The sequence below is a fragment of the Podarcis raffonei genome, chromosome 6, assembly GCF_027172205.1.
Source record: "Podarcis raffonei isolate rPodRaf1 chromosome 6, rPodRaf1.pri, whole genome shotgun sequence".
NCBI lineage: Eukaryota > Metazoa > Chordata > Lepidosauria > Squamata > Lacertidae > Podarcis > Podarcis raffonei.
In genome coordinates, this window is record NC_070607.1 from 90823112 (window position 1) to 90835807 (window position 12696).

Genomic DNA, 12696 nt, shown 5'->3' on the forward strand with positions numbered 1-12696 from the left:
AGGGGACGACAGAGGACAAGATGGTTGGACAGTGTTCTCAAAGCTACCAGCATGAGTTTGACCAAACTGCGGGAGGCAGTGGAAGACAGGAGTGCCTGGCGTGCTCTGGTCCAGGGGGTCACAAAAGAGTCGGAAACAACAACTACCACTAACAGAGAACATATCATTGCCAGTTCTCTGCATTCCAGGCAAAGTCTTGTGCGAAATTTGGAAGCCAGATTGCACACCAGGGCAAGACAGTCTGAACACACAACACCAATCCTGGCCTGACTAGCAGTAGCTACCAATTACTTTTCGGACCCAATTCAAAGTGCATGATTTTGACCTATAAAGCCTTTTTATATGCATTCAGGACCCCAAAACCTCAAGCACCACCTCTCCCCATATGAAACCCAGACCCTACAACCATCTACCGAGGCCCTTCTTCATGTGTCCCCTCAGTGGAAAGTCTGGATGGTGGCAGCATGAGAGCGGGGCAGGGCCTTTTTAGTGTTGGCTCCCTGCTTATGAAACGCTTTCCCCGGGGAAGTTCACCACGTTCCATTGTTATGTATCTATAGACATCAGATGAAAACATTCTTTCTTCCACCAGGCCATTGACCTTTAATTATACATAGCTTTTGTAAGTGGGTGGGATGCTTTAATCTATTTAAAAATAGAACTGCATTCTATATTTTACTTTGCTTTCTATTTTCTCAATTATTATGTACATTCTTGCTTATTTTTACTATAAGTACAGTACTTACTTCAGTAAGTACATTAATTTTTTTAACAAAACAAAACACAGTGAGCATGCTAGGAACACCAATGCAATAGTAACTAAAATTGTTATCCTGTATAGCCTGACTGCTAAAATTGCGTTCTCTTGAATGAGACTCAATGCAAACTCCGATGAATTAAATCAACAGGGTGGACTGTCTCAAAGTGGAGATGGTCTTCTGAGATCGTGTATGCCTGGCACACATGCCTGCATTTAGGTAACCACCGAAAATGGGAACGCATCACAAAGAAGAAACAGTTTTGCAAGGAATTTCCCTATGATAACATAACATAGAAGTGCTAAGATTTCAATAGAAACTATAAACCTCAAGTCTACGGCCGGAATAATAATAATAAATTTTATTTATATCCCGCCCTCCCCAGCCGAAGCCGGGCTCAGGGCCTGCAAACTGAGACCTGCATGCCTGCTCAGTTTGCTATCAAAATGCTTATTGTGGATAAGAAATTTCAAGGTCGTTTCCCATTCTCCCTTCTTAGGGTTTTTTAAATCTTTAAAGGAGACTGCCCTTCAAACAGAGGGCTGAGAATTTAGACTTCTAGTCTGCATCAAAAAAGATGGAAAGCATTCCCTGCCTCTTCAAAACTATTGTTTTATTTGCATGCAGATTTACACATTTTTAGGGACGAGGTTGGCGGGTGGGCTAAACCACAGAGCCAAGGACTTGCCGATCAGAGGGTCGGCGGTTCAAATCCCCGCAACGGGGTGAGCTCCCGTTGCTCGGTCCCTGCTCCTGCCAACCTAGCAGTTCGAAAGCACGTCAAAGTGCAAGTAGATAAATAGGTAATGCTCCGGTGGGAAGGTAAACGGCATTTCCATGCGTTGCTCTGGTTCACCAGAAGCAGCTTAGTCATGCTGGCCACATGACCCGGAAGCTGTACGCCGGCTCCCTCGGCCAATAAAGCGAGATGAGTGCCACCACCCCAGAGTCGGCCACAACTGGACCTAATGGTCAGGGGTCACTTTACACATATTTAATCCATCAAGCCACTGATTAAAACTAGTACATTAATGTTTGAGAGAGGCAGCCCTAAGACACACTCTCTCCCTCCCACACAGTGTGACTGCGCTCAGAGCTGTTCGATGGAGAGGGAAATGCACTCTGCACCTGCTCAGGAGCACTCTTCTCACAATTGTGTGCACAACAATGAGAAGAAATAAAGAATAGGGAGACGAAAGCATTGTTTCCCTTGCTTTTCCTTTCTTTTTGTTATTGTGTACACATGCCGCTCGTGAAGCATGCCAGGAAAGGAATTTTATCCCCAGAATCAGTAAAAACTCAGCATTAAAACAAAGATAAATCTGACATAATCTCTCGCTCTCACACACAAATGAGGAGTATGTCAGTCAGCAAGAGAGAGAGATTATGCCAGCTTCATCCTGACTTTAATGCCGAGCTTTTACTGATTCTGGGGATAAAATTCCTCCCATGGCAGGCTTCTCAACTGGCATAGAACCATAGAAATGTAGTTGGAAGGGACCTCGAGGGTCATCCAGCCCAACCCCCTGCAATGTAGCTAAAGCAGCCATGACAGACGGCCACCCAACCTCTGCCTTAAAAGCCTCCAAGGAAGGAGAGTCCACAATATCCCATGTCAGGTATATCTAATAACAAAAATAAAGGGAAAAGAGTGAAAAGAGTACCCCCCCCCGTTTGAACCCTTCCTTCCTTTCTATCTGCTTCTTTTCTTTCTCTCTCTCTCTTTCTGTGTCTATCTGCTTATTTTCTTCTTTCTTTCTTAGTGTCTGCTTGTTTTCTTTCTCTTTTCTTTCTGTGTCTATTTGCCTGTTTTCTTTCTTTCTATCTATCTACTTGTTTTCTTTCTTTTTCTTTGTCTATTTGCTTATTTTCTTTCTTTCTACCTACTTGTTTTCTTTCTTTTTCTTTCTTTGTCTATTTGCCTGTTTTCTTTCTTTCTACCTATCTACTTGTTTTCTTTCTTTCTTTTCTTTCTATCTGATTGTTTTCTGCTTTCTTTGTGTCTAGCTGCTTGTTTTCTTTCTTTCTTTCTCTTTTCTTTTCTTTCTGGGTCTATTTGCCTGTTTTCTTTCTTTCTTTCTATCTACTTGTTTTCTTTCTTTCTTTGTCTATTTGCCTGTTTTCTTTCTATCTATCTATCTACTTGTTTGTTTTCTTTCTTTCTTTCTTTCTTGTCTATCTGATTGTTTTCTGCTTTCTTTGTGTCTATCTGCTTGTTTTCTTTCTTTCTTTCTCTTTTCTTTCTGGGTCTATTTGCCTGTTTTCTTTCTTTCTTTCTGCTTGTTTTCTTTCTTTCTCTTTCCTTTCTGTGTCTTTCTTTCTATCTATCTATCTATCTATCTATCTATCTATCTATCTATCTATCTGCCTGTTCTCTCTCTCTTTCTCTCTTTCCTTGATGCTTGCTTCCTTGTGGTGGTGCACACAACACGCCCCCGGGCAAAAGCGCTCCTGAGCCGACGCAGAGTGCAATCCCCCCCCCCCCGCTCGAAGAAGACGCATTGGGAAAAAAGAGGCCGGGTTCTGAGCTAGGCCTTGAGTCCCGGGGGCCCCTTCTTCCTCTCCCCCCACGAAGAGGCATCTCCCCTCAGCTTCCCGCCCTCGGTCGCTTCCCTCGGGGAGGGCGGCCGACAGGGGACGCTCCGCTCCCGCCCAGCCCGCTCTCCGTGGAGGAGGCGGCGGCTGCGGCCATGGGCGAAGCGGAGAGCTCGGCGGCGGCTGTGGCGGCAGACGCGGGGTTGAAGGCCCCCTGCCCGGCCGCAGGGCCTGCGGCGCCCGTGTCGGCCGAACCCGCCCCGCAAGCGGCGCCCGAGGAAGCGGCTTCGGCGGCGTCGAGCGTCTCCTCAGCGGGCTCGGCGATGACCGTCATGACGGCGGCGGCTGCGGCGGCTCCCCCTCCTCCTCCCCCGCCGCTGCCGGTGCCGGTGGTGTGGAGCCCCGAGGTGGAGGTGTGCCTCTTTCACGCCATGCTGGGCCACAAGCCCGTCGGTGAGGAGAAGGCGGCGGGTGGGGGGATGGGGCGTAGGCCGCGGGACGAGCCTCGGGCTCGAGTAGAGGGGCAGGCTGCGGACGAGAGCGCTGAAGGCGGGGTGACGCCTGTCAGGAGAAAGGGCATATAGAGAGGGGTGGGGGGACGGGACACACACGCCTTATAGGCTGTGAAGCGCCCTGACATCTACGCGTGAAGGGCGGTGTGCAAATTTAAAGATATTATTATTATTATTATTATTTATTATTTATTATCTATGGAGTCCCCTCGAAGCCATTTCCTGCACCCTCCTTCTGAAAAAAAGTACATAGACTTAAAATGGTCCCATCGCCTAGTTGTGATCTTTTATAGCCTGAGGTGGTTAAAGTGCTCTTTTAACATTCGTTTTACAAAACAGCAATTTTTTCTCTTTTTTTACCCAGAAGTAATGCTCACTGTGTTCAAAAGGGCTGGATTCCTCCTACCTCCAAATGTGCTTTAAGCTTGCAAACTACTTGTTTCTCTAGTTTAAGATGTATGTAGCCCCGTCATGGATGCTTTGGTTGAGATTCCTGCATTTCACAGGGTTGGGCTAAATGGCCTTTAGGGATCTCTTCCAACATTATAATTCTATGATCAGCATGAAAGATAAAGGGCATTAAAATGGGTCCCTGCCACTAGGACTTCACAGTCCGAAATAATCTGTGTTAGTGCAAGGAAGGACATAGGGTGGGACCAGATTTTGGTTATTATTTATAGTGCCATCAGGGTGCATAGTGCTTTACAGGATTTTAATCAAGTCTTTAAAAAAAAAACCACCCCTCTCTCTGTATGTTTTCTCCTTCTCACTCCCCTCTGCCATTCCAGGTGTGAATCGCCATTTTCACATGATCTGCATCCGAGATAAATTCAGCCAGAATATCGGGAGGCAGATTTCTTCCAAAGTCATCTGGGACCATTTAAGCACCATGTATGACATGCAAGCGCTGGTAAGTGTCACCAGCCAAGAAACTGAGGCCGGTGCCTGAGATGCTCCTGCTCCACAGGTCAGAGGTCCAATCCGTATGTGCAGATGTACCACGAGCAGAATCGGGTACTGTTGTGTCCCCTATTAGTGCATGAGCTCCTGATTAAAGGGAAACAATTTGCTGTGTTGTTGATCCTCCCATTCCCTCTGTACGTGCAGATAAAGCCTAAGGGAGATGATCTCTTGTGAACGGCTTTTTCCTGCCTTCAGGTGGATTCTGAGGCATCCATCTGGCCTGTGGAAGCTGCTCACACCGAGTCCAACACCCAAAAAAGCCATGGTCATGTTTGGTTTGATGCTCTGGTCCTGGCAACTTGTGATAGGGTTACAGTGTGCAATATGTCCTAAATCTTTGCTATCCTTGTTAGCATGGTTGCTGTCCACAGCAACTAGGCCTTATTGGCATGTAAGGGTTACAGTTTGTCATAAAGGCCTTGTATGATCCCAGGAAGGTGCCTTAACTGATTAGTAACTTGCATAAGAATCTGCACGGTTCTTTAGGGGAACCAGAGTTCTCATACAAGGTATAAGTGAAAGAATGTCTTGGATTTTGTTTCGCTTCCTTCCACAAAACCATTGCTGAAAGGAAATACCATCTTTGATATTTCTTTTTCATTTATCATTGTAATAAACAAGAACCCAAATGGACAGCAGCTGTGTTTAACTTGTATTATCTGTTCTTCCAGTTGATTGTCTGAAACAAATTGATTTCACCGATGTTTATGTTATTGTGCTTTGCTTGGGCGTAGTTGACCAATGAAATTTTTAAACATGTGCATTTTTAAATAACTGCAGAATCTGATATGGCAGCTCTGTGCATTCTAAGTATCACCAATTCTGTCCTTGCCTGGAACATGCCAAATTGCATATCTGAAACACTTGTTAAAAAAATTTAAGCAGGGACTTTAGTTTCTTTAGTTCTTGATGAAAAGGTTTAAATGACTGTAGTTTTATTATGCATTTTCATTACAAAATAAAATATATTCCTTGTTGTCCCTGAAATGGAAGGGTCATTTCAATATTTTCTTTTGTTGTCGGGTAATAATTATAAATTGTATGGGATGGCGATTACCTTTGCATTTGTTTAGCATATGGTTGGCTAACCTGTGGCCCTCCAGATGTTGTTAAGCTACAACTCCCCTTAGCCCTGGCCATTGTGGCCTATGTCAGGGATGATGGATGTTGTAGTCCAGCTACGCTTGGAGGGCCCCACGTTCGCCACCCTTGGTTTAGAAAATCTGAATTGTTGGTATAACCAAATTATTTATAGATTTCTTTCTCTTTAAAACATTTCTAAGCATGAATCTGAGATTCTTCCCTTCCCCAACTCAGAAAAAAACTTCAGCCTCCCTGAAGAAATTTTTCAAGAGGTAAAAGAAGGTGAGACCCAAAAGCAGTCTTAATAATAACAACACTACTTACTATTTATATACCACAGGCAAGATTTTATTCTAGGACTTCCTCTTTCATGATCCAGTCTCTTTCAGTGTACTCTGATGCCTTTTTACTCAGTGGTAAGTCCTGTTGTGTTCAGTGGGGCTGCCTTCCCAACAAGGATGCATAGGATTTTTTAAAGGGATGTAGCCCTGAGGAAGTGTACATACCCTCCAGATGTTGCTTGAGTACAACTGCCATCATGTCCTATTGTGTTATTATTATGATTTGTTGTTTGTGAGCTGCTTTGGCATTCATTTGAAATATAATAAATCGAATCATCATTGCCCATGCTGGCAGGAGATGATGGGGGTTTTAGCGAAGCAACATCAGGAGTTGGCTAGTCTGTAGTGTATAGGATTGCAGCCTAAACCACTACACTGGGTAATGATGATGATGGTGATGAAGAAGAAGAAATTTATATACCACCCTTCATCAAAAGATTACAGGGCGGTTTACAATATAAAAACACAAAAATACATGTCATAGTAACAAACAAAAATACCCCCCCCATAGAGTTTAAAAGGCTAGAGATTGTTTAATTAGCCAAAAGCCTGGATGAAGTCTGTGAAGATGTTCAAATCTGGATTGTTTTTTAATGCTTCTATGTAAGAAAAATGGAAAGCAGACACAAATGTATTCAAAGGCCTGATTACAACATTTGAACAATTTTGATTGGTGCTTTAGTAAACAACAAAAGAATAATGAGACCGAATATTGATGGAATCTGGATTGAATTTGGGTTGTGGGTGTTCACGTTTTTTAGAAAATGATTCAACTGATATCAGTTGGGTATGGCTAGGTTTTAAAATATTTTTAAAGCTCCCCCCCCCCCCACTTTTTCTTTTGTACTCTTGTCTTTTCAGTAGTGGAGCAATTCCAGAACTGTCTGTTGGGAAGAGCATTCTGTTTAAAATTAAAGAAAAACAAAATGCAATCGTTTGCAGATATATATTAACAAAGCAGTCCAAGCCCCCTTTATGTCAGTTTGAGGGGGTGGTTCAGTTGAGTAGAGGGGCCCTTCACTCCAGCAGCTGAGTCAGCCAGCTGCAGGACAGGCAAGTGGGAGGTCACTGGCAGAATCCTCATCAGCGTAGGCCAGTAGAAAGCCCTGATATAGGATATTTTGAGAGCAGGGAGGGAATTTGGCCCAAACAGCCCAGGATCTGCTAGATCCTGAGACAGTCTCACTGCTGTCACCCAATGGCATCAGGCCTGATCTGGAACCTGGAGCTGGTATGGGGATTTCCAGCTCACCCCCCCCCCCCCAGAAAAGACAACAATAATGTTGCTACAAGCAGCTTGGCTGCAGATGTAGCAGATCTATGCTGCTCTACACATTCCTGCCAACAAGGAGTTGAGATTTGGATTGCACCCAAAAATCAGTAGCCTTTACACCTCATTTGCAGAGGTAATTTTTAAGTGCTTGGAATGGTTGAGGTGGATGTACTCTCAATATGAAAAATATTGCATATTTATATTCACAAGTTTCAAAAGAAAACACCATTGCTTGGATGATAGCTCCCTTATCATTTCTTTGCATTTTTCTACTTCAGTTGCTGTTGTCAGCTTACTGCTTGAAACAATCTAGTTTTGCTTCCTAAGTGATTTAAAATAGCCTTATTGGGAGCCGGAGGCTGTTGGCAATGACTGATCCCTTTAATTCAGTGCATATTGCTGCCATGAGCATGCCTGGAGAAGTAAAGAGGAAATTGAATTTGAATCAGTGCCATCTTCACCATCACTCCACTCATAATCATCCCCACAGGTAAAGTGATGATTGAAGATGACGTGAAAGAAGAGATAAAGGAAGAGATGGAATCGCACACAGGTCCTGAAGAAGGTATGAGTTATTCATTTTAGCATATGAAAATGATGTGTCATCCATAGGCCTGGTTCGCTCATCACTCTTAAGCCATAGTTTGTTTTGATCTCTGGTTTAATCGCAAATGTTCCTTCCTACTGCCACCCTGGGCAACTGCACTGATTTCCAGCACACTGCTTTTTGTCACTAAAACTCAGATTGTGACTTGTTTTGTTTCAAACAAACCACAAGTGGCAAGGTAGAAATAAGCCAAGGGTTTATTTCTTGGATTATTTCTAGTTGAAATCTGGGGTGGAGAGTCATTCATAACACTGGTCAACAACAAATTTGTTCCCTGCGTTTTTTCAGTTGATTTAGGACAAATCTGATGCGCTGAATCCAAAAATCACATTGGTTTTGCTCAATCAGGTCAAGTTTTTGAGCTATGGCCACATCTCGGTTTTTTACGTTTTTGTAATCTTCAATCAGCACGTCGTCCTGTAGCTCATTGTGATGAAATTCCAGTGCCTATCTTCGGAGAACTTCCTGACATTAGTGACGAAGATGCCTCCAGTGTTGAAGGACATGAAGAAGAAGTGGTTCTTGAAGATGATGCTCCACATCCATTTTCCCAAAAGGAGTTGAATGATCTAGTTCACGACCTCAGCTTATCAAAGGACTCTGCCGAACTGTTGGCATCCAGATTGAAGGAAAAAAACCTCCTCTCTGATAGTGCTCACATCAGCTTCTTCCGCAGCAGGCATCAAGAGTACCTCCGCTTTTTTCTTGGAAGAGAAGGACTTGGTGTACTGTGCAGATATTGCGCAGCTTCTGCTCAAGCTTGGAGTGCCACAGTATGAATCCAAAGATTGGAGACTGTTCATTGACAGCAGCAAGCAATCACTGAAATGTGTTCTGCTACACAACGGCAACCAGTATGCCTCTATACCCCTGGCTCACTCGAGTACACTGAAGGAGAACTATGAAGTGGTGAAGTATGTGCTGGAGAAAATTGGTTATGATCAGCATAAGTGGTTTATTTGTGTTGACCTGAAGATGGTGAACTTTTTGTTGGGACAACAGTCTGGCTTCACCAAGTACCCATGTTTTCTGTGCATGTGGGATAGTAGGGACCATGCTCAGCACTACACGAAGAAGGACTGGCCTGTGTGGGAGGAATTGGTGCCTTGCAAAAAAAGGAACATCATCAACGACCCTCTGGTGGACAGAGACAGAATACTCTTCCCACTGCTGCACATCAAGCTTGGCTTAATCAAGCAGTTCACCAAGGCTCTGGACAAGGATGGTGACTGCTTCACTTACTTGTGCCAGGCTTGACCATGGATAAGTTGAAAGCTGGCATCTTTGACGGTCCTCAGATCCGTCAGCTCATCAGAGATCCAGAGTTCGGAAACTCAATGAACGAAGTGGAACTGGAAGCGTGGAAGGCATTTGTTCTAGTAGTGAAGAACTTTCTTGGCAACAATAAGGCCAGAAACTACGCAGAACTTGTCAACAACATGCTGACTGCTTTCAGAAACCTGGGCTGCAACATGAGCGTCAAGATGCACTACCTATTTTCACATATGGACCAGTTTCCTGAGAACCTGGGTTCAATGAGTGACAAGCAGGGGGAGAGATTCCATCAGGACATGAAAGAGATGGAGACCAGGTATCAGGGTCGCTGGGACGCAGTCATGATGGCTGACTACTGTTGGACTCTGAAGAGAGACCTCCCTGCCGCTGAGCATTCCAGGAGTTCCAAGAAACGGAAGTTCAAGCCCTGAAGTTTGAAAAATGGTGAAGCAACATGCAATTCACGTGTACTTACCTTTATCAGTGCCCACCATTTTACAGTAAACGTGACCTGATGGAGAGAAACGGATGCCATTTCCTGATTCAGCAGTGCAAAAATACCCTAAATCAGTTGTAGAAATCTAGACAACATTCAAAAAGTAAAAAATTGTTGCCCAGTGTAATAATTTAAACAAACTCATGGGGCCACAGTGTTCTGGGATCTGATTTTCAGCCACGTCACATGTGGGTCCTAGTTCCAGCTACCATATTCTAACAAAGTAGGATAGTACAGAGAAAATAGCCGCTACTGGATTGTGAAATATAGCCGGTTCCTCTACAGTTGGGTTAGTTCTAAATCAGAAGTAGGGAGAAAAGAGGTCCACATTCTGATTCTCACAAGAATGTGTTCCGAATTGTGTTTTTATGTTTTTTCTTGTTTTGTTTTATGCTGGCTGTAATGTATGTGTTATTTATTTATGTTTGTTAAGTCACCTTGACTTACTTTTGTAGGAAAAGGTGCGAAGTAAACTTAATTAATAATAATAATTTTGCATGATCTTCTTTGTCCTGGGCCTGCTGTTTTGATTGGCAGTGTCTTTATGGTTTGTGGGGGTCAGGGGTGCCCCTGTGCCGGATACCCGAGAACCTTCTTGAAAGCGCCTTGAAGATAATTCCCTTCATTCTTTTGGAAAGGTTCAGGTGCACTTCTAATAGTCACAGAGCTAAGGGTTTCTTCAAATGCATTGCCACAACCAGTGAACATATATTGAAACAGCACATTTGGTTTTGGGAAGTGCTCCTTCAGTTTTGCTCCATCTATGCTTTCATGATTCTTTATTTTTTATTTCATAAAATTTATATACCACATAATTTTAAGGAAAAGCATCAAAGTGGTTTGCAAAAATGTGATCATGAGACTCCTGGGAGCATCCCCAGTTCTTTCAGAAGTGTTCAGAATATTGTTCCAAGGCAACCCCAAGATCAGGGGCTGAGAGGTATTTTCATGGGGCAGACAAACTCCAGATCAGACCTTTAATATTTTGTTTTGTAGCTTTAATGAGGGGCATTTTTCTATTATTAGAATTTCTGCCCATATAATTAAAGTGAGTTGAGTGTGCTTCTGCAAAGAGCTTGTATTTCCTTTTTAAAAAAAGTTGGCCCACCTGCCCATTGGGCAGGGCTCGCATGCACCTGACTCTGCCTTGGATCATGGCCATAATGCGATGGATGCCATTTGATGCATAATCTTTCATTTAATTCTCTTTCAGTATATGCATCTATGGGAAGCCTGGCCAAAGCATCTGAGAAACCAAGCAGTAAGGAGAAAGAGAGAAGCTCGTCTGAATCTGGATCCAAAGAAGGAGCAGATAAGAGAAAGCGGAACAGAGTCACTGAGAAGGTTTTGAATGCAAATAGCAATCCTTCCAGTCCAAGTGCTGCAAAACGGCGCAGAACATAAGCAGTGGCCGAGCAAGGCATAAGCATGTTTGAACAGTGGAGCCTAGGCAGCAAAGAGATTTTAGAGTCTAGTTAGCACAATGCGGGTGGAAATGAGAGATAAATGCCTGGGCTCTATTGGTTAGCATAGAGCGGCGGAAAGGAGCTGAACAGTATCTTTAGCCTTACAACTTTGGGATGCATGGGAAGCTGGCGGCATTAAGAATGTGTGTTTACTGAAAAAGTCAGGATGTGGCATTTTTTTTTTTTTACATACCAGTTGCACATTCTTGAATGGGATTCACCTAACCAGCCCCATTAGGGGAAGCCCAGCACAAGGACTGCTGCTTACACAGGGGGACTTTTCCCGCTCTCCTTCCTTCACATGCCTTCCAAAATGAGAACCCAGTTTCTTGTTTGCGAGGAGTTGGGGGGATCATTCCATCAGGCAAGCTGTAATTCTTGCGGAGACAGAATGATTGGAAGAACGCAACATTGAATTCCAGTCTACGTATTAAACATCCCTCTTGGAACAACCATTCATGGAAACACAGGACCATGGTTCTTGAATGGCTGGTTTCAACCTTGGGTGATGTTTGTATCTTGAGCTGCAGCTGCTAATTTTAGTGACGTAATAAGTGTCTTAAGTCGGTTACTGTTCTGTGAGAATTAGTTCCAAATGCCACTGGTTCTGGCTGAATAAGCATGCAAAAAATACACACCGCCTGCAAAATGAAGAAGGAGCATTCTTTGCTTAAATTATGATCCGCTTTGCCTCTTCCAAACTGGAGGTATACATTTATTTTTTCAGATTGCCGAAGCAGAACAAAGGTCATTAAACATCTTAAAACCAGGATGAACAATTTCCTCATATCTGGGCTACATATTCTCTCTAAGGAGGCTTAAAAGAAAATGTCATTTGTATATTGGAAGGTTCAGCACAAACTGGTAAGAGTAGAAGAAATGGTGACTCTTGTCTTAACCACTTGTACTATATTAATGTCCTAGCTGCAAAGTCTTCAATGTGAGCACTTCCATTCAAGTAAGTGAAATCACTTGCATGAGAGGCATTTGCCAGATCGGGACATATATATATATATATGTATGTATGTATTTTATATTCATTATTTAATTCCTTTTTTTGAAAAAAACAAAATGTTATTTTTGCCAGGAGTTCTTAAATGGAAGTGTTGAAAATGCTAATTTTGTCTTGTTACTCTACTTTCAAAAGTAGTTTTCACTTAATGTTTTGGATTTGTATGCAAAGTTGCTAAAACCAGAGATCCAGTTATTCATCATTTCCTGATGATCAGATAGTAAAATTTCCTCTTATTTTCGTGAAGTTGGGAAACATGTATTTTATAAAGAAAAACAAAACAAGCAAAGGAATGAAAAGGTAGCTGAAAAGCTACGGAGTTATGCATTTGTATTATCCTTTGCTATGCAATAAAGAGTTCCAGCCCACGCTTCA

At 43.1% G+C, this 12696-nt stretch overlaps 1 protein-coding gene across 1 annotated transcript; it reads left to right on the top strand.

Annotated features, from left to right (window-relative positions):
- Positions 1-3284: 3284 nt before the first annotated feature.
- MRGBP (MRG domain binding protein) lies at positions 3285-12696 on the top strand. The gene is made up of 5 exons (XM_053394460.1): positions 3285-3746; positions 4594-4715; positions 6052-6133; positions 7956-8030; positions 11057-12696. Exons 1-5 carry the CDS (start codon positions 3449-3451, stop codon positions 11245-11247), a joined length of 768 nt encoding a protein of 255 aa, XP_053250435.1. The 5' UTR covers positions 3285-3448; the 3' UTR covers positions 11248-12696.